The sequence below is a fragment of the Pediculus humanus genome, genomic scaffold (genome assembly GCF_000006295.1).
Source record: "Pediculus humanus corporis 1103172107667 genomic scaffold, whole genome shotgun sequence".
Taxonomy (NCBI): Eukaryota; Metazoa; Arthropoda; class Insecta; order Psocodea; family Pediculidae; genus Pediculus; species Pediculus humanus.
In genome coordinates, this window is record NW_002987276.1 from 303019 (window position 1) to 325683 (window position 22665).

At 28.7% G+C, this 22665-nt stretch overlaps 4 protein-coding genes across 4 annotated transcripts; 3 read left to right on the forward strand and 1 right to left on the reverse strand.

Annotated features, from left to right (window-relative positions):
* Nucleotides 1-2812: 2812 nt before the first annotated feature.
* Phum_PHUM284040 (uncharacterized protein) lies at nucleotides 2813-6262 on the forward strand (the record flags this gene model as incomplete). Its single annotated transcript, XM_002426831.1, has 4 exons — nucleotides 2813-2903; nucleotides 3004-3246; nucleotides 5596-5865; nucleotides 5961-6262. 4 exons carry the CDS (start codon nucleotides 2813-2815, stop codon nucleotides 6260-6262), a joined length of 906 nt encoding a protein of 301 aa, XP_002426876.1.
* A 1851-nt stretch (nucleotides 6263-8113) lies between these two features.
* On the reverse strand, nucleotides 8114-14241 carry Phum_PHUM284050 (uncharacterized protein; the record flags this gene model as incomplete). Its single annotated transcript, XM_002426832.1, has 20 exons — nucleotides 8114-8344; nucleotides 8600-8907; nucleotides 8993-9254; nucleotides 9325-9545; nucleotides 9625-9809; nucleotides 9888-10073; nucleotides 10157-10440; nucleotides 10528-10713; nucleotides 10810-10990; nucleotides 11068-11252; nucleotides 11338-11550; nucleotides 11621-11869; nucleotides 11941-12089; nucleotides 12166-12443; nucleotides 12534-12672; nucleotides 12779-13091; nucleotides 13154-13299; nucleotides 13623-13801; nucleotides 13885-14059; nucleotides 14139-14241. The coding sequence occupies 20 exons, from the start codon at nucleotides 14239-14241 to the stop codon at nucleotides 8114-8116; spliced, it is 4173 nt and encodes a 1390-aa protein (XP_002426877.1).
* Nucleotides 14242-15748: 1507 nt separating this feature from the next.
* Nucleotides 15749-18173, forward strand: Phum_PHUM284060 (arginine/serine-rich splicing factor, putative; the record flags this gene model as incomplete). The annotated part of the gene is made up of 3 exons (XM_002426833.1): nucleotides 15749-15957; nucleotides 16107-16292; nucleotides 17990-18173. The coding sequence occupies 3 exons, from the start codon at nucleotides 15749-15751 to the stop codon at nucleotides 18171-18173; spliced, it is 579 nt and encodes a 192-aa protein (XP_002426878.1).
* Nucleotides 18174-20306: 2133 nt separating this feature from the next.
* Phum_PHUM284070 (Ves G 1 allergen precursor, putative) lies at nucleotides 20307-21989 on the forward strand (the record flags this gene model as incomplete). Its single annotated transcript, XM_002426834.1, has 6 exons — nucleotides 20307-20364; nucleotides 20470-20602; nucleotides 20983-21128; nucleotides 21219-21473; nucleotides 21550-21738; nucleotides 21829-21989. 6 exons carry the CDS (start codon nucleotides 20307-20309, stop codon nucleotides 21987-21989), a joined length of 942 nt encoding a protein of 313 aa, XP_002426879.1.
* Between the last annotated feature and the right edge of the window lie 676 nt (nucleotides 21990-22665).

A 22665-nucleotide genomic window follows, 5' to 3' on the forward strand; every position in this document is an offset into this window, starting at 1 on the left:
GCAATTTTTTTTTTTTTTAAAACTCGGGTTCAGAATCGAAAAATTATAAATGTATTTTTTTCGTCCGACCCCGGCCCCCCACCACCCACCTACCCCCCTTTTGTTTTAAATTTCTCGTTCGCACGACCATTACCACCTTCCTAAATAATAATAATAATAATAATAATAATAATAATAATAATAATTAATAATCATTAAAAATTCATTCGATTTCACTGGAAATGAATAACGGAAACGGAAATAACGATTTGTTTTACTTGTCGTCTTTTTGTTTGTGTTTCCGTTTTGTTTTTTACAACGTACCCATCATTCAAATTATTTTTTTTTTTAAATTATTTTTTAATACTTTCGACCTTTTTTTTGGGGGGGGTGAGGGGTGGAAAAGGGGGGGAGGGAACCCGTTGTTAAAACTTGTACAAACTTATAAAAAAATTTCTTTTTTAAATGTAATTGAACTCCGACGTTCGTTCCTTTTTTTTTAAACGAATAACACGAACGTGTAGTAAATATGGATACTAATGAGGGAAAGAGAGAGAAAGAGAGAAAGAGAGAGAGAGAGAGAAAGATTTCTAAATTAGGCAAAACACGTTTTTTTTTTAAATCATTTTCTTAAAAAATTAAAATGATTAACCTCGTAATTTTTTTTTTCTCGTTTCCCCCCCCACCCCTCCTCTCATTTCTCATACGTCGGCCATTTTTTTTTTTTGTACGTTGAATTAGGAGATATATTATTTTGTTAAAAAACTAATGTAATTACCAAAGAACAAAATGCGAACTCCCAGGATGGCGAACTGATCTATTCTTGGCCCTCTCAACATCTCATCTGGGCTCAGTAGTGCGCTAGAAACTCGACGAACCAACAACCCAATCCAACCCTTTCATCGGTGGATTTTTTAATTATTTTTTTTTATCTATACGAAGGTAAGCTAAAACAAATATTTAATTTTAAAAAAAATTATTATTATTATCATTATCATCATTATTATCATTATTATTATCGATAACGAAATGAAATTTAACGTATTAATAATAATAATAATAATAATAATTAATGCTCGGATTTTGAACGACGTTTAAAATTTTTGACGAACGAATCCTTTTTATAATAATAATTATTATTATTATTATCATCATCATCATTATTATTATTTTAAATGTCATTTCAAATTTAAGAAGAAAAACGGAAAAAGAAAATTTCGATTATGATTGATTGATTGATTGATTGATTTGATTTGATTGATACGTGAATAAAATTTTTTTTCTTTCGGAAAATGACGTCACGGATTTTCTTTAATAATAATGATAATATGATGATTAAAATAAATTTTTTGATTTGATTTTTTTTTGTGGCTTTTCAAATATGGCGTAACAAATATGGCGTTAAAAAGAAAAAGAGAGAGAGAGAGAGGGAATTTAATTTTCCTTTGATAACGACAAAACGAATCGTGATAATTTGATTATCATTCATCGATAATAATCTTTTTTTTTTTGGAAAAGTGTTTTGACGATGTTCCTACGTAAACATCCGTTTCCGGTTTGAAATTACAAAAAAAAAAATAATAATAATAATGAATAGAACCGATTGCCATTTTTTCTAATAGATAACGGGCAAAGAACTTTTTAAAAAAATTTCACGCCCCTACATCCGCCCCTCTCTCTCTCTCTCTCTCTCTCTCCTACTTTCTCACACTTCCCCTCCTTTCTCCTCCCCCCGGAGTTTTCATTTTTCCGTAAATGATGAAAATCATTAAAATTTTGCCAAAATTTTTTATTAATCGAATAGCCAGATGAACAGTTGTTGGTAATTTTTAAATAATTTCCGGTGAAGTGAATCAATTTTATTTACGCGCAAAAACCCGGAAATAAATTTTACGTAATTATTTAAAACCGAATCAACAACAACCATTTTACCGGAAATGGTTCATTTTAACTTTTTCATTTATTTTATTTTATTTTTAACGAGAAAATTTCTTTTGTTACGATGAAAACACGAAAATGGAAATACGTAAAATTTATTAATTGGCAAAATGAATCTTTGTAACTCTGTCGCCTCCTCCCCCCATTAATAATTAATTAATTAACCGGGGGGAAGAGGAGGGTTTTTCCTAAAAAAATTTCTTTCATTAAAAAAATAAAATGCGGGTGGAGGGGATATAACCATTCGTAACAACTATTTGTGTCAAAAAAAAAAAAAAAAATTTTTTTTTAAACTTTTTAGAAATTTTGCCAAAAAACCAAAAAACAAATTCATTCTTTATTCTCTCTCTCTCTCTTGTTGGCAAATTTTTAATTTTTAAATTTAAAAACCTTGAAAATTTTTAAATTTTCTTACGTGCCCCTTACTCCCCCGCCCCAGCCCCCTCCTCCTCAACCTCCCCCATTCTCCCCACTCCAGATCCAAATTGATCGTTAAATTATGTAATTTAAAAAAATAATAATAATAATAAACGAAACGAGTGCCAAAATACACAAAAAAAAAAAATTTTTATTTTTCATGGGTTTTAACCTGACGTCAAAATTTAAAAATAAACAAAAAATTCCCCTCCCCTCCCCTCCCCCTTTCTTTCTTTTATCCTGCCCCCACGCCTCCTTTCCATCTCCGCAAATTTAAATTTTTTTCGGTTAATTTAAAATTTATTTAAAAAAAAAAAAAAACAAAAAAAATGGCGCGAAAATTTTTCAAAATCAAATCCTAATTAAATTTATTATTATTATTATTATTATTATTTTTTAGGTAAAATCGTTATCAGTAAAACAAATATTATCAAATTAAATTTGCGCCTACCAGCCAAGTAAGAAAGAAAAAAAAAAAATGTTGCGAAGTCATTTAGATTTAATAGGCCGAAACGAGCCGATACAAAGGAAAGCAAAATTCTGGCAATCATACGTAAGAGCACTCAAAGGTAAGATATATACAATCACGTGATAAACAACACGCTATCATCATCATCATCATCATCATCATCATCGTGGTCATCGTTTTGTCTGTCGTTTAAATTATAGGTACCGACGACATGAGAGCACCAGAATCGTCGAGACGACCCTACGGTATTTTCCGGCCTCTATTGACTTCCGAATTTCCCGACTATGCTTGGCCACATTCAAAATCAATTTACGACGATCCAATTCATGCTCACGACAGAGTCACATCACCCGGATACCGTTACGATCCCGTATCACGGGAAACTTACGGAATGTCACCCAGGAACATTTATCCCCATCACTATCCCACTAGGTACCGACCAGGTGTGTATTAAACCTCCTACGAGATTCCCTTTCGACCGGAACCCGCACGATAGAATAAAATATTAAAAAATTATTTAAATACGGTACAATACACATACACGCATGTGTGTGTGTGTGTGTGTGTGTATATGCACGTTCGTTTATTATTCGAGGTATGAAATTTATATATCTATATTACGCATCCTTTGTTTGTTTGTTTGTTTGTTTCGAATTCGAAACAAACAACACAAACAACTGTATATATACATATTAAATACAAACAAAATAAAAATTTTAAACTCATTTTATAGCTAATCGTATTATTATTATTATTAATTATTCGATTCCCCCTTTTTTAACACTCATAATTTTTTCTTTTTCTTTTTTTTTTTGTTTTTCTGCGTATTACGTATGAATTTTTTTTTTTTTTTTTTTTTTACGTATAAATTTCATAACCTTTCAAATAATAATAATGATAATAATAATAATAATAATTTTAAGTAATAATATATAAAAAAATAATTAAAACAATAAAAAAAAACATTAAAAAAAACTTTTTTTTTTTTTTTTAATTTAACCTTTTGCTTACGTCACACACGTTACGTCACGTTTTCTATACGAAAACCCATTGAAAAATATCAATATTTGTGTTACGTTTTCGTCACGCGCACACACACACACACGCGCGTACGCAAACTTTAAGGCAACAGGACACCTTGGAAAAAAAAAAAAAATTTCCAGGCATGATATTAAATGTATATGTGACCTTTGACCTTTGATCATCTCATTTGTGTATTTAGCCCCCCTCGCAAAAAAAATTTCTAGAAAAAAAACAATAATAATAATAATAATAGAAACGTTAGAATGAATAAAGAAAACGTAACACAAATCGACGATGACGACCACGACGACGTGGGATTTAAATTTAACAGTATACAAAAGGTAAGTATGATGATGATGATGACGTCACGTCACGTCACGTTACGTCACTCATCAAAACAAAACAAAACGTTTGTGTACAAAAAAAAAAAAAAAAAAAATTATTTTTGTAACCCCTTTTCAATAATTTTTCCCTAACGAATTTTTTCCTTATGGCAAAATTATATATAAAAAATTTTTTATCTAACGCCACGTTAAAACCACATTAATAATAATAATAATAATAATAATAAAATTTATGTGATTTTAAAATTAATTAATTAATTAATTAACTTTTTTTTCTTTACCTTGTCCTTATTGCAGGCAATTCCACGCATTCTCCCGAATTAATGTATTAAAAATAATAAATAAAAAAAATGCATCATAACAACAAGCAGCATCAGCATCAACAGCAGCAGCAACAGGAACACCAACAGCAAAAGAATCAGCATCAGTAAAAATCAATCTATAAAAAATAAAAAATAATTTTTTTTTTTTTTTTTTTAACTCTCGTGGCGTATAAACATAATCAATCGATCGATCGATCCACCATTTTTTTTTTTTTTTATGTATCATCAAAACACACAAAAGAATAAAGGAATTACCTTCGTTAATAATAATAATAATAATAAATTTTTGACCGTTTTTTTTCTTCTGTTTTTTTGTTTGTTTTAACGACAGGAAGTCACTTGTTATCCAATAATTGACAAATTCGCGATTTCCATCGTCAAATAGTATTGTATAAGTTACTAATCCAATCTAGATTATTCTATGTCGTTTGTTGTTGGATTAATTAGTAAAACCTAAAATAACAAAAATAAATAAATAAAATTTCGCTTTGCTTTTAATAATAATAATAATAATAATAATAACAAAAGAAAAAAAGTCAAATTTTGGCCGGCAAGTGGTTTTCTGTAGCTCACCCTTTTACAAAACGATTCCTTCTTCCGTCATTTACTTCGCTTAGTATCAATAAATAAAGATTTTCCATCTACAATTAAAAACAAAAAAAAAAAAAGTTTAATATAATACCTGTGATGATAATAATGATAATAATAATAATAATAATAATACCTTTGTAAAAAGTCGCTGCTTTCGCTTTAATTTCAATTAAAAAAATGTTAATCTAAAATTCGGCTTTTTCACCTGTAATGGCAAAAATTAGTAAAATATTAGTTAAATAATAATAATAATAGTAATAATAATAATAATAATAATAAATGATGGAATATTTAATTACTTACCGTAAAAAAAAAAAAATTGTTTGTGTGATTAAATGTAAGACAATAATGAAACGAACGATGATTTTAAATTTCTCATTGATGACGTCATTTAAACCGTTAAATGTACCCTGTAAAAACAAAGAGGGGAAAGTAAGGAGAAGGAGGGGAGGGGAAATTATAAATGTTGTTTTTGATAACTAGGGTAGACTGTATGAATTTTATCACACAGGTCGATACTACAACCCCTACACCAACTACCACGGCTACGATCCCATGTACTTGGGAGAAAAAGAACCGGAAGATAAAGAGCCTTATTTGGATTCGTTTACAAAAGAACATCCTCATTACTACCATCCTCACCATTCGACACCGATATATACCGCGAGTAAACCGTGGAATTACACTCCTCTTCCTTTGCATCATAGCAATCCGTTGCCAAAGAGAGATTACACGCCGAAATTGGTCACGCCAAGTGATAAATTAGGTTACGATTTTCAAGGTAAAAACAAAATCGATCAATCGATCAATCAATCAATCAATCAATCAATCATACATAATTATTATTATTATTATCTTTTTTTTTTAAAACATTAGGACAGCCCATATATACGCGTGGAGGACTAACTAGGCGACCGTTAAGCGAATTATTGGAACCGAATACGAGTTTATACTGGCCGAGCGTTGTTAGGGATCCCTGGTGGTGGGATTATCCCGAATTGAAACCTTATCAATCGTCGTACAGGCCCTTATATTCAACTCCGTTACCTTATCACCTTCGCGATAGTTATTTATCACCGGTGAAACGACAATATCTTTGGACAAAACATCCGATACGTCCATTTTGTAAGTTTTTCTTCTTTCCCCTTTTTCTTCATTTTTTTTACTACGAATACTAAACCTTCTTTTGTTTTTTTTTTTTTTTTTTTCATTTTTCTTTATTTTCAGCTGCTGTTTAAATTTTCATTAATGAAGATAAAGAATGAATAAGCTGAAAAAATGGACTGAAATTATTTTTTTTACACACACACAAACACACACAAACACTTAATTCACAACAACAACAACAAACTATTCTAATTACATAATTATCTAATAAATATTCATCTTATCACTACTATTATTATTATTATTATTATTTATAATTACTTTAACGCTCACACGCACACGTACACGCACACGCACACCTATATATATAATTATTTAAAAATTATGTACATAATCTACCACGAATTATAATTTTTCTCTATCATACATCTATCTATCTACATTTATGTATTATTTATTTATTTATTTATTTATTTATTAATTACTCATCACACTCGAAAAACGTCTTAACTATATATATATATATACATATACATACATATACTTAATAATAATAATAATAATAATAATAATCATTAAAATAAAGTAAAAAAAATTATTGTTTCGCACTCGCGCACACACACACACACAAACACACTTAATGATAATATGTATATCTATCATCTATCTATTATTATTATTATCATTTATCTTAATTAATTTTATTATTTTAAATAACAAATAAATATATTTATTTATTTATTTATTTATTATTATTATTTTTTATATTCTTTTTAAAATTATTATTATTGTTGTTATGATGTATAAAAATTAAATATACGATAATTAACGCGATAAATAAAATCATTATATATATAAATAATAATGATAATAATTTAATCTTCGGCCGCAAAAACTAATAATAATAATAATAATTTCTTGTTTTTTTTTTTTTTAAATTAACCAGTTATAATATTTATCTTTCCATCTTTGTTTAACACAAAAGACTTTCAATGGATAAAAGAGAAAGAAAGAAAGAAACGTAACATTTCCTTCTCGATATACTTTTAAATTATGTATAATAATATCGTGATAATATATTATTACCATTTAATAATAATAATAATAATATAATTTTTTTTATAATTGTTTTGCATACCGAGAATTTTATTTATCCTTATTTAACTTTGGTAATATTTTTTGAAAATTATTATGCAACACGTGAGCGTTTAAAAAAAAAATCACAGATTATTATTATTATTATTATTTAAAAACAAATCGTTCATGTCATGTTATCAATGTTTTAAATAAACGAAAAAATAAGTAATAATAATAATAATAATAATTAATGATAAAACAAACGAATAAAAATAAAAAATTAAGACACACATTTACCACACACGTCATCATATATATATATATTCATTTCGGAATGTTTTTCCATTGTAAAAAAAAAAATTAGCGTACAAAAGTACATCATCGCGTGAATACATCAAATACGCAGTCGTAATTTTAAAAAAATAATAATAATGATAATAATAATAACAACAAAAATACTGAAAATAATAATAATAATAATAATAATAAAAATTCATTATGTGAATTTTTAAACTAAAAAACATTCGTTGTTATTTTTCTATCTTTAATTTTAATTAATGACTTAATGAATGGTGGTTGTTTGTCTGAAATTATTTTTTTTTTTTTAATAAAAAACAAAATTATTAATTAATTAATTAATTGTTATCAATAATAAAATAAAATCAAAAAAAAAAAAAAAATTTTTTTCTCTCTCTCTCTCTATGACGTCACTACATGAAAACACGTCGTATACGAAAAACAAAATACTCGTTATCAATGTGTTGATTTTCTCAGTCTTTCTTTTTTTTTTTCTCATTCTTTAAAACTATCGCAATTTCCAATTTTCAATTTATCAACTACTATGTTTACTCCGCTTCCGTTTCCGTTCCCGATTTTAATTCTTCTTCTTCTCCTTCTTTTTTTCCATTCGTCGTCGTCGTCGTCGTCGTCGTCGTCGCCATCTTCGTTGAATTCTCGTTTTTCTCATCGTTTTCTATTTTTTCCCACGACATCGATTCCATACGGCTAACATCATCATCAGTCTTTTTATTTATTAAACAAAGTTTTTCTAATTTTATAAATTCGGTTGTTAATTCCTGAAAAAAAAATTTTATTTTTACCCGCTGATTAGTTAGAGAGAGAGGGAGGGACGGAGAAAAAGAGGGAGGGAAGAAGAAAGCGAGGGGGAGGGAAGGAGGGAAGGAGAAAGCGAGGGGGAGGGAAGAAAGAGAAAGAGAGGGCGGGAAGGAGAAAGAGAAGGAGGGAAGGAGAAAGAGAAGGAGGGAAGAAGGAGAAAGGGAGGGAGGGAGGAGTAAGAGAGTGGGGGGGAGGGAAAACAATCAATTTCTCACCTCGATAAGTTCGCTTCGATCCCAAACGTTTTGATATTTAAATATTATTCTAAAAAGCATCGAGTGGCAATCGAGTAAACTTTCTAGTGAACAATTTTCCGTTCTTTCCGTCAATTCCTTCCATAAATTTTCTAATTCATTCACGTTTATTTTTATTTCGTCGTTCGAATCCTTTTCCGAGTCCAGATCTAATTTTTTCCTACCGGTTTTCCGTTTTTTACACGAATTCATCGCGGGAGCATCGACGAAATTTTTTTCCGGTGAACTAGACGGAGATTTACCATTTTGATTAGACGAAGAATTCGAAACTGAAACCATTTAAAATGAGTCATTGCAAAAAAAAAAACCTATTTCTTATATTACAATAATAATTTGAAAAAATGAATTCCCTACTCGATCTCGGCCTTTTATTATTTTCGTTAAAATTTGTTGAATTGTTCATTTTGACGCTCGTTCCTTGTTCTAATGTTTTATCCGAATCTTGAAATGATCCATCGATCACGTGACAAGAAGATTCGCAATTGCTAAATGATGAATTTAATTCGCTTTTAATTTCTTTTTCTTCTCCATCTCCTCCTTTTCCCCCTCCTCCTCCTCCATTTCCTCCATTTCCTCCTTCGTTTGAATTTTTAGAAGAGTTGGCATTTTTCTTTATCTTAAATTTAAAAAGTAAATTACGTTCACGTCATCATCGATAAAAAACAATAATAATAATAATAAAAAACCTTTTTCCTTAACAATCCTCTCGCCCAATCCATTTTTTTCCTCCTTTTTATTCTTTCCGACGAATTTAAATACGTGCTCAAAGGTGGATCGGATTTCACTTTTCCATTTTCCTTTTTCTTTCCTCCATTGTTTTCCGAATTGATAGATCCTTTCGAATTGCAAGTCGTTAAAAATGGTTCCAACGGATGACTACTATTAACCGTATTATTATTTTCCGTCTCTAAAAAATTTTTTTGTATTTCTGTTTAAAGTATTACGCATGCGTAGATTAAAAATTATCCACATTCGATTTTTCTCACCATTTTCAGAATTATTTTTCTCTTCCAATTTCAACCTTTCCTCTTCTTCTTTTTTCTCACGTCTTTTCTTCGATATTTTTCTACATTCTTCTTCGAAATCCGTATCCATTTCCGCTTTGATCAGAGTGTAAGCCGTGTCACGTAGAGAACATGCTCGGTGCCTTATTAATTTATCTTCCGAATCTCTGCAGAGAGACAATTTAAAAGAAATTGAATTATTTGGTTTTACTTAGCGAAAAAATCCTCGGATAACAAAAATTTACCTTTCTGGATTATATTCCAAAGCGTTTCTCACGATAAGATCAACGTCGAATAAAAATTCTTGAGCGGAATTGTATCGGTGAAGATCGATATTCGTCATCATGGTTTCCAAATCCATTGGTTTTTTAATTATGTTCAAATAATCGGGAACTTCTTTAACGTCGACGGGTTTCGTGAACATAAAAAATCTAAAAAAAAGAGTCAATCATTAAATCAAGTGTGGGGGGGGAGTCGCAACGAGCGAATAAATTCATTCAATCAATCAACTCACTGACGATTCCTCGCCAATTTCGAACAAATATCCCTTAAAAATATTCTAAGCTCCCGAAGTTTGTGCTCTTCTTGATTATGTAATTCTTCCATTTCTAACGAACTCGGAGGGGGCGGCGGAGGAGGAGGAGCTATCGGAAGTTCTTCCCAGTCTTCTTCTTTCGGTTCGGGAGGATCCGGGATTTTCAAACAATGTTCCATAAATAAGGGTTTAAAAAATTTTTCTCTTTCGTCTCTGTTTGGTTTTCTCATGTCCATCGAATCATACTTAAAAATACTTTTTATCTGAAAGAGAAATTTCCTTTTTTTCATTTTCCATTTCAAAGTTTTTCACGCATTTTTTTTCACGTCAAATAATTCACTATTGGTTACCTCACTATTTAAATCGGAATAACTTGAATGACTAGTTCCTAACAATAGTACAGGAGAAGTTATGGGAATGGATTGAATTTTATCTAATAGTATTTCATGGGCAGTGAATGATAAATGGTCCCACCATTTGTCGATGCATGGCAAATAAATTACGGAGGGAGGATTTCTCGTGGCTTCTCGTATTATCTAAAAATAATAAATTAACTTTTTATTTTTTTTTTACTTCCGGAAAAATTCGTTTTAATTTAACTCGGAGCCATTTTGATATTAAATATTTATTACCTGTATGATAGCTTCCTCTGGATTTCTATTACTCAGTTCGAAAATGGTTGATAAACTTATCGTGTGCATTGGAATATGTTCCATAAAATCTAACAGAGCAGGAGCTATGTGACTTGTTTGTCCGAAATTTTCATCGGAGCCGCAGACTACGTAATGTGGTCTATAAATCGGTTTTTTACACCTGAATACAAAAAAAACAACGTAAAAAAATAAAGCAAAACTTGGTAAAAACCGTTAAAAAACTAATTATTTCCTTACAATTCAGTTTTAGAAACAGGTAATGAATGTGGAAATATATTTTTTATAACCGAAATTGATGTATCTAATTGAGCCTCCAAAAGAGGAGCGACGATATCTGATAGACGAGACCGTGGGCTGGGATTCACGCGAGAGCTGGCAGGTATTATTCTACTTTGAGCTATTTTAAAATCTTCTTCCTCGACCTGAATTAAATCAAAAAAAAATTTTTTCAAATAAAATTTATGTACGTTAAGATGAATGAAGGAAAAAAAAAGATGGTAAACTTACGTTGACTGCATCGGCTTGTAAAAGGAGTTTTTGAGAGCTTTTGTAAATTTGAGGATACCGACGACGGAGGGCTTGAACTACCGCTTCGGAGCAGAGCAATCTTAAATCGGATCCACAATATCCGACGGATTTTTCAGCTAAATGCGCCATCAATTGTTGAGACGGAGGTGAATCCCAGGGTTTTGTGTGTATCGTTAAAATTTCCTCTCGTTCCTACAAAATGCAGTAATTAAAAATTTTTCTCTATGGAATAATTCTGAAGTTTTGAAAAAATTGAACAAACCTTTTTCCCTGGTAATGGAAAGTATAATTCCCTGTCGAATCTCCCAGGTCGTCTCAATGCGGGATCTATGGCGTCTATTCTGTTAGTAGCTCCTATAACGATTATTTCCCCGCGATCATCCAAACCGTCTAAAAATGCTAGTAGGGTGGATACAATGCTGGCATGAATTTGATCTTGTTTTGAAGATCTTACTGGTGCTAATCCGTCAATTTCATCGAAAAAAATTATCGATGGTCTCATTTGAAAAGCCTGAAAAAAATTTTAAAATATGTTTTTATTTTGAAAAATATTTTGAATTTAAAAAAAAAAAAAAAATTTACCTGTTCAAACAACAGCCTTAACTGTCGCTCTGACTCCCCAACCCATTTGCTTAAACAATCGGCTCCTTTTCGCATAAAAAATGAAACTTTACGATCTCCTTGAGAGCACTCATTGGCCAATGCTCTTGCTATGAGTGTTTTACCAGTACCTAAAATAAAACCACAAATTTTCCCCTTTGTAACGATTAAATTATTTTAAAAAATGTTTTATTGTTTCCTTATTACCTGGAGGGCCATGAAATAAAACTCCTTTGGGAGGCTGAATTTTAAATTTGTCAAAAATTTCCCTGTACATTAATGGGAAAACAACCATTTCCTTAAGGCATTTCAAATGACTCTCTAATCCTCCAACTTTATCAAATCTAATACTTGTATCTATAGCCATTGGATCAACATCGGCCGGTCCTTTTGGTCCAGCAGAAGTTGCTGGAGTTTTTGCAGAATGAACGGGAGTTTTTTGTAACTGATTTGAATCCGAAGGTTTGTAATTTAATGGCATACAACTGCAATTATTAAATTATAAAATTTATTTTACGAAAGTTGTATTAAAGAAAGTTCCTTTTTTTTTACTTAATGGATAATTTGATCCTTACCGACTTCTGGCTTTGGCCAAACTTTTAGCTTTTTTCCTTTGAAACCTTTCTTCGTCGCTTGATGAGGAATCTTCATTTTTTCTTTGATAACGACTAGGTACCGAACATAAGACTAGTCTAGAGGATCGCCTCGTGGGCCCTTGAAACAATATTTCATATTAATACACATTTGTTTTACTTTTTTTTTTTTTGCAAAACAACAAAAGTCTTTTTGTTTTCATATATAAAATAAGTAAATAACTCACTATTATTATTCGCGACTTGAAAACGTTCCACGGCGGGTTTATTTTGCCTAAGGTGATAAACTTTTCCTTTATCTGCCATGGGTCGCCTTCTTGAAGATTCATCGCTTGAATCATCTCTTCGTAAAGATCTACGACGTCGCTGAACAGGATGAACGCTTGAAGCCTGACTTTCCTCCGATTCCGAAGAATCTGCATTAACGGTAACTCTATTCCTCCTTTCCCTCAGTCTGGATTTTACAGTCATATCAGCAGATGGTGAATAAGGGATTCTTTGTCGCCTTTTTCGTTTAATTGCAGTGTATAAATCTTCACTCTAAAAAACGCGTATTTTAGTTTACAAAAAAAAAAACAGTAATTAAATACCTTAAAACTTACATTATCAACAATTGGTTTAGTATCATTTTCTTCAGTCTGCTGAACTTCTTCATCTCTTGTTGCATCATCATTGCTACTTCCATTTTCAACCGCATTCTCCTGCCCACGATACATTGGAGGATAACCTCTTAAAACAGTTTGAGTACCTAATATCCATGATTGATTAAAATTATCATATAAGAGCTTTCTTTGGCGTTTACTGCGACGCACCCCTGTAAAATATTTTTGTAGTTAAAAATAATGCATTATTATTATTTAAAATTTCATTATGAAAATTAAAAACCAGTAATAATAATAATAATAATACAAACATAAGCCTTTTTAATATATTGACAAACGAAAAAGAAATTGTAATCGTAATAATAATAAGATTAAAAAGAGGAACAGTAACTTAGCCAGTGAAATTCATTTACATTTGCATTTATGTAAAGCAAAGAGTTTGAATAAAATAATTATTAGTTGATAGTACCTTCACCTTCACCTTCAGCTTCTCCTTCGCCTTCAACATCTTGGTCATTATCATATTCGGTTTTGATACCATTTTCAGTACTTTTTTCATTTGTTTCGTTCGCAGTGTTGTTCTCGGTAAAATTATTTTGAGCTAATGTTCTCGATGGCAGAGATGCCTTATTAATTCTTCTATCAGTACTACAATAAAATACAAAATTTTATAATTGGCAATTGTTATTAAAGATAAAATAAAATTTTTCTTTTTAAATTATTTGTCATACCTGTATTTTCTTTTAGATTTAACAGGTGAAAATATTGTTTCATCTTCATCGACATCTTCTTCATCATCATCGTTATATGGGATATCTATATCATCAATATCATCAAAATAATCTATTGTCCTCGTGGATAAACGTAGACGACAAGCTCTGGTAGGATGCTGCTTACTTATCCTATCTAAGAAGCAAATAAGATAATTTTAATAAAAAATGTAACTTTAATTTTGAGGCAGCCCTTTTTTTTTTGAATTGCTTACCCATTGTTCTATAATTTCTTCTATATCTAGTACGTAATTCCCTTCCCCACCTCATATTAGAATCACCTTGGTTTGTGACATGAAAATCCGTATCGTTATTCATATTGATTTATTATTAGCTATTTCACACTCGAATATAAATATATATATATATATACACACACTTATTTAAATATTAATACAATTGAATTTACTATTAAGCATTTTTAATGCATTATGAAAACGTCTTTTTTTAAAATTTAAAAACTTAACTTGAATTTAAAAAAAAAAAAAAAATGGTGTTGGAGCTCGTTTATAAGTTACACATTTAACTAAATAATATTAACGATTCTTCCCTAAAAATGTAGCAAATATTACGAATTATTTATTTGAATAACTTTAAAAAATTATTTAAAAATAAATATTTTTTCAAATAACTCAGCAATGAAAAATTATTTGTAGTAAAAGAAAAAAAGAAAAAAAAAAAAAAAAAGACACACACCTCGAGGATAACCAAAAATTCAAGGTCATTTATAATAAAAATTTATAATCTAAATCCTCTAACTTAATACAAACTATAAAATGTTTGATAAATAAAAACTAACAATAAAATATTTGCTTAAATAATTTTAATTTTTAATTAAAAATTCTATGAATTTTGAACATGTAATCAAACCAACCAAGATGGCTTCGTGAAAACCTCTTTCATATTATATAAAAAAGAGAAAGGGATGAAAATTGTTACGTTCCGATATGTATTCATTTTTTAATTTTATATTGACAATAAAAAAAATTAGTTTAAATTTAAATTTGTATTGTTTTCAATTCAATGAAAACTTACTCAATAAAAAAGAATAAAGGTAAATTTTTCGATGTCAACAATTCGCGGTTATACTTTCAATATTGCCAACTGTCAAAGTGGTAAAAACTATCCAAGAGCTTTTCATTTTTAAATTTATTTGAATAAAATTTTTTTGTCATAAATATAATATCCTGTGGAGTTATTTAATAAATAATACTTATTATGCAATAATTAAATTAAACAAACAGATGCTTTACCAGAATAACCGTTAAAAACGTTTTCTGATATTAAGGATTACAAGCTTACATTTTTTTTATTTTCACAAATCTCGGAAATAGTTTTAGCATTTTTAAGATAAAAACATTTATTCTATAAAATTACATTTAATTTAAATCACAACACGTCGAATAAATAATAATTTAATTTATTTTAATGAAAATTATATTTTCGTATAAATAAATAAAAAATTAAGTTGGTACGACTGTAGTGTTAACCATTTTGGGGAAGTTAAGATTTATGCTAGATTTGCAAAAATATAGGTAAGTTTTTTTTTAAATTCACATTTTAACACGAGATTAATTTCGAAAGCTCCACGTTATTTAAAATCATTTTAAACGATTGATCGAAAATTAATCGATTCGATTGTGCCAATAAAGTATTTACCGTTCTTATATAATCTAAAATCCGGTATTTAATAGCGTCCATTTTCGCGCCGTATCGATTTTCTTGCAGTGACGCCTATCAAAATAAATGCCGTATATATATATATATATATATAAATAACTAATGTTTTTAATTATTAGATTTTTAAGATTTTCTGGAGCTTATTATGTCTCGTTACCGTGATTCCGGTTCTGATTGTAAAGTTTACGTCGGCGACCTTGGTTCTTCAGCGTCTAAACAAGATTTAGAGGATGCTTTCGGTTATTATGGACCATTGAAAAATGTATGGGTTGCTCGACATCCTCCAGGATTTGCATTTGTGGAATTTGAAGATCCAAGAGATGCAGATGATGCCGTACGTGGTTTAGATGGAAGGTTTGTCATTTTATTTAACATTCGACGAGCTGAAATTTTTTTTTTTTGTTGTTGTTGTTGGAAATGATCAAAATTAAAATGAAAAATAAAATGGATTTTATTTTTCATTTTCACAATATTATTTTATTAACGGATTTAATTCTAAACAGATCAATTGCCGGTCGTCGAGTTCGTGTTGAACCATCAAATGGTATGGCAAGGCGTAGGGGTCGGGACAGAGGCGTTAGTAGAAGAGGTCGTCCCTTTCATCCAGATGATCGATGCTACCAATGCGGAGAGCGGGGTCATTATGCAAGAGACTGTAAACGTTACCGCCGAGGAGGTCGAAACAGAAGGTAAAAAAAGAAATTCATAACTCATATATGTGAGACTTCACGAGGAGAGCATTTAAAGAAGAAGTAAAAATCCTTAAACGACTAATAATAATAATAATAATAATAATTAAGCTTAAAAAACTATATTTTGTATTCGACATTGATCCGATCAAGAGTCTATCTAGTTTTCTATCTCTGCTTTTATTTTATTTTTCTTTCTTTTACATAATTAATTATCCTTCTTTACATTTCTTATTTTTTTTAAGTAGAATATTTTAATTGCATGTTATTCGTTTTATTAATCGAATGTTTGTGTTGAATGCCTGTTGCATTATAAGAAGATGATAATAATAATAATAATAATATTTTAAATAGTTGTAATGCGATTAATTATTTTGGGTTTAATTATTAGTTTTAAGCCTCTGCTTTGTATTATCGATTATTTATATATTAATTTCTAGTCATTCTTTTCAATGTTTTTTTTTTTTTTTTGTAATAGAATAATCCGCCATGTTTTTAGGTAAATTTTTTTTTATGATCGGATATTATTATTATTATTGTAATAACAACATTTAATAAACGGGATAAACGCTTTTAAGAGAGCAAAAAAACAAAAAAAAAAAAAAAACTCAGAGTTATTTTTTATTCGATAAATGATGAGAATAATTTACCCGAACAAAAAAAAAAAAAGAAATTAAAAAGTTTAATGAAATATTTATAGGGGTTGAGAAAAGAGATTTAAGAGGTACGCGTGAGTAAGCACTTCAGGTATCTACACAACCAAGCTTTATCTCTCGTGTGAGACCATCGATTTGAATTGCGAGAGATTGACAAAAAGAGACAAAGAGAGATAGAAAGAGAAAGAGAGACAGGCACAGAACTAACTCCCTGAGATCTTCTCTCGTTCGTTGTTGTATTGTTAAATGATATAAGAACCAATTCACACTTCTCTAGACTCTCACTAGACTCCGCCAACACACACACTTGTATTGTATTCATTATTTTAAAGTGAGTCTTGATCATTTTTCTTTTTTTTTTTTTTTTTTTTTTTTTTTTTATTTAAAAAAAAAAAATTAAATATATAAATAATAAAAAAAAAGCAAAAAATTTATATAAAAATATTATTATTATTATTTTCTGTTTTTTTTTTTTTTTTTGTTTTTACAATCGCGTCGAAAAATTTCTTTTTTATTATCATTATTTTATCTCACATTTCGTCATACCCCCCCTCCCCCCTCGAAACGTTCTTTAAAAAGAAAGCTTTAAGACTTACTATCGAACAAATAAAAAAAGAAAAGTCGAGTCGTGTACTTAAATGTTTTTTTATTATAGTATTCGATCATTATTATTATTATTAATATATTTTCTCCCTTTTCTCCTCCTTCCCTTTCTCAATTAAAAGCTGGTTTTCGTAAAAAATAATTTTTTTTTTTTTTTTTTCTTTTTGTTATTGGTACCTCTTAGTAAAAAAAAAAAAATTCTCTGGGATTTTTATTAAATTTTTTTTTCTCTCAAAAAGGCTCTAATTGAAGCGTGTCCCCAAAACGTAATTTTTTATAAAAAAAAAAAAAAAAAAGGATTTTGTTTTACGAAGGATATAGGAAGTGCAGATACACACACGCGCACACACACACACGCACACAGGGGAGTGAAAAATTAAATTGGAAAACGTTATCACGTGTTTTTTTTTTCTTTTTTTTTTTTATCCCATCATTCAGGTCGAGATCGTTTACGAGATCGAGATCACGTGATCGTCGTTCACGTTCCCGAAGCAATTCGAAAAGTCGAAGCAGGTCCAAGTCTAGGGATAAGAAATCAAAATCATCGGATCGTCGATCGAAATCAAATGAGAAAAGGACTCCGTCGAAATCGAGTTCGAAATCCAGATCTCGAAGCAGGTGAATAATTTATATATACCCACACGCACCCGAGAGGGACGCGTGTGTGCACGTGTGCACGTGCGGTAAATTTTAAACTAATTTTATATTTTTTTTTTTTTTTTTTTTTTTTTTTTTTTTTAGATCTCGCAGCGACGACAAACCGAACGGTACCAAAAGCGACGAATAAATTATATATTTAAACTTGAAAACAACGCTCTACCAGAACTTTGTAATTTTTTATCTCTCTCTCTCTTTTTTTTTTTTTCTCTCTTTTTATTATATATATATATATATACAATATGAAAAAACAAACAAACAATGGAACAAACGGAAAAAAAAAAAACTAACAAACGGGGGAAAAACGGGGGAGGACAAACAAACAAAAGAAACCTAATGTAAATATATTTCAAAAAGAAGACGATGAAGAAGAAGCAGAAGCAGAAGAAAAAGTAGTAGAAATAGAAATGATAACAACCATAATAATAATAACAATAATAATAATAATAATAAATGCTGTTGTAAACCATGCTTGTAATGTTGTGTTGTAGCTCGTTTTTTTTTTTTTTTTATTATTTTAATTATTCAAAATGAAAATAATTAATAAAAATTGGATTTATATATATATATATACATACATACATATTTTTTTTCCATAAGTCAATTATTATTATTATTATTATTATTATTATTATTATATTATCGTCTGGTAGATGTTTTATTTTGCACACGCACACTTGGTAGGATATTTAATTAATTATTTTAAACGTTACCGAAAGCTACGAGAGTGTGTTTACTACACGTTTTATGTAATTCGGTTTAAACTTGTGTCAATTATTCGCATATATATATATAAAATGCATACATTTAATTATTATTATTATTATTATTATTATTTTAAATAAGTTAATTTTGATTGGTTTTAAAAAAAAAAAAATTAAATATTATTATTATTATTATTATTATTATTAGTAGTAGTAGTAGTAGTATAAGAATAACGATTTGCTGTGTTTTCGTATAAAAATATATGTATACCTACACATTTATTTATGGATATCGGTTTAAAAAAATTATCATTATCATTTGATTGATTGATTGATCGATTGATTGGTATTTTAAAATGTAAAAAAATATTATAATGTCGTCGTGGTCTTTGTCAGGTTTTTTTTTTTTTACTACGAATTCAATGTCGGTTATAAATAAAAATATTTACGGTCAATGATAGTCAGCGGGTGGTAGGTAGTAGATAGTTTGTTGTTGTTGTTGTTGTCGGTACCTGATAACAAAGTGCATATGTCATTGTTTAAATGATTAAATACTTTAATGAAAATCTATTCACGTATGATTTACAATGTGAATTTTTAAAAAAATTAAATGATTGAAGGGATGTTGGTTAGAAACCTCCTAGAAAACAAAGTGGAAATGATTCGACGGTTAAACATAACTTTTTACTTCCGGATGGCAAACGTTATAGTTAAACCCGCGGTTAAACATTTCCATAAACCTAACCTTGACATTGATAGTAATTGATTACGTGTTTTCGAACGAGTTTCTAGAAAATAATTTCAATAAAATGAACTTTTTTTCGTACCGAGACATTTATCAAAGGTAACATTCGTTAAAGGTCATTTATCAAAACGATCCGTTGTGTAAAATTTTATACATACTTATTAATAATAATAATAATGAAAAACTTGATTTGGTTTTTGGATCAGGTGAAAATATATATATATATATATAATAAATAAGAGTATCATCTCGTATTTAATTATTTTAAATTTATAAATAACCGATCGTCATAGTGCGAGACCTTTACCGCGGTAAAAATTTGCAAAAAGAAAAACCGGATATTAAAATGGTAACCGTGAAGGTCCCAGCTGATTTTTTTTTGCACCTCCCAATTTCTTGGTTTTTATTTTCTTTTTTTTCCATTCACTCACCATTTATTTTAATCGAAATCTTCCATGGTATGAGTGAAAGACCTTGGTCTCGAAATCGAAAAATCATGCAAGGCTATACGGTATACGCGAATCAACCAATTATCTGAGATGGCCATTATTTGATCAAGATAATTAAATAGGTGGTGGTTAAATAAGAAAAAATCATTTCTTATTTTTCGCATCTATCGTGAGCACAACAACAAAAAAAAAAAAAAAAAATGAATACTACGATAATAATAACTATTTGTGCTTTTTTTATAATTATATCTTTCCAAGGTTGGTACTTTTGTTTATTTATTTATTTCGAAAGGGTTGTGAGTAAACGGAAACGAAAATTCAAATTTTTCAAAAACGTTTATTCTTTTGTTTAATTATTTTTAGATTCTAGTAACGGATTATTATTAAATGTTTTCGATAAATCATTTTTAAGATCGAATACTTTGGATAATGAAATGATTTATACCTTATATACCAGGTACGTTTATTTTATTAAATATAATATTAACGTTTGGTCGTATGTGAAAAAATTTTTAAATGTCGATATGTCGTTGTCGTATTATTATTATTATTATTATTATTATTAGTAGTTATTTTTTATTAATCGTATTCTAAAGTTTAATAAACCTATACGAAACATAAATTTAAACTTCGTAATAAAAGTCAAAAATAATAAAAAAGAAATTTTTATACGTTTGTTTATCATTTCAAAAAAAAAAAAAATGGCGCCGGTTTAACCGAAATCAAATAACGTTCGATATCTAACACAAATCCCATTATTATTATTATTTAATTTTTGCTTTTTTTTAAGTGTGTGTGTGTGTGTGTGTGTAGTTTTATCATTTTAATTGATTTTTGTTATTATTATTATTATTAATTTGCACATTAAATTTATAGGAATAACCCGCAAGGTGTTAGACTTTATAATAATGATAGATCAAGTGTTTTGTCATCTAGTTTTGATAATACACTACCAACAATATTTGCTACACATGGATTTATGGGTTTAGGCGATTCACCTTGGATAACGGAAATGAAAACAGGTACAGTGTGATTTTAATTACTTAAATTTATCAACGAGAAAAAATTATTTTGAAAGAATTAAATTGAAATGATTGATTTTTTCCTAATAGAATTTTTAATGGCTGAAAATGTCAATTTCATATCGGTCGATTGGTCACAATGTGCGCGTAACATATTCTACGATCAAGTCGTTGTTTGCATGAAAGAAAACGCGTATAAATTGGGACAATTTTTGATATTTTTACAAAGGGAAGCAAATTTAAATTTTTCAAACACTCATCTCATAGGACACAGCCTGGGAGCACACATGATGGGATTGGCAACAAAAGTACTACCATATAGAAAAGCAATAGGAAGAGTTACCGGTAATTAATTAACCAAAACCGAATCCCTGTATATTTTAAATATCGTATGACATACCTGAATTTTTTTTTAAATTAGGTTTAGATCCAGCAGCACCTTTATTCGAACACGTTCCACCATCAGAAAGGATAAATCCTCACGTTGCACAATTTGTAGATATAATACATTCCAGCATAGTATTCGTTGGTCTTAAAAAACCCCTTGGAACCGTTGATTTTTATCCAAACGGTGGTTTTTTTCAACCTGAATGTGAACATTACAATATCAGTTAGTTAACAAAAACAATTTTTCATGTTTCAGACATATTGTATAAAGTTTTTTTAAATTACATTGAAACAAAAATGTTTTACTTTACAGCTTGCCATCACAGAGCATCACAAAAATATTTCATAAATACAATTAATTTGTCTCAAAGATACAAATATCCAGCCAGACAATGTCCATCTGTTCATCATGCAAGCAAAGGTATATGCAATGGTCAAACTGGTTTTATGGGTTATGAATCTTACAGAAGGTAAATTTTATTTAAAAGTAATTAATGGTGAGAAGGAAAATCAATCTACTCACTCACACAAAGTAATTAATTAATTAATTTTTCTTTTTTTTCTTTTTTCCAGTCATCCTGGAATATATTACATCAAAGTCACAACGACCAGATGATTAATTTAATTGTTAATTATTAATATATATCACTTATTATAAATAAAATAATAATAATTTCATTGTTATTAATTATTATTAAAAAAGATCAATTTGCTCAAAATACATTCAAAAAAAAAAAAAAAAGAAAGAAAAACCCTGAAAAAAAAATATTATAATTAGTTAAACGAGTATTTAAGGACTCGTAATAAAGTGACGTAAATATTAATAATATTAATGATGATGATAATAATAATAATAATAATAAAATTTTATAAGTATATATATGTGTGTGTATTTATAAATAAATTCGTCCTTTAATAATAATTAAGTTAACCTTTTTAAGAATTGAAGTTTCCAATCAATTTTAATATGATAAATAATCATGTTTTATTTAAATATTTTATTTATTATAATATAAATAAATAAATAATGTATTTATTATTGTTAAAATGAAAAATAAGTGATTTTATATCAAGTAAAAAAAATTCCTTAACGTTACAATTTTGTTTTGTTTTTTTTTTTAATTTCAAAAACGTTTTGAAAATTTTCTTT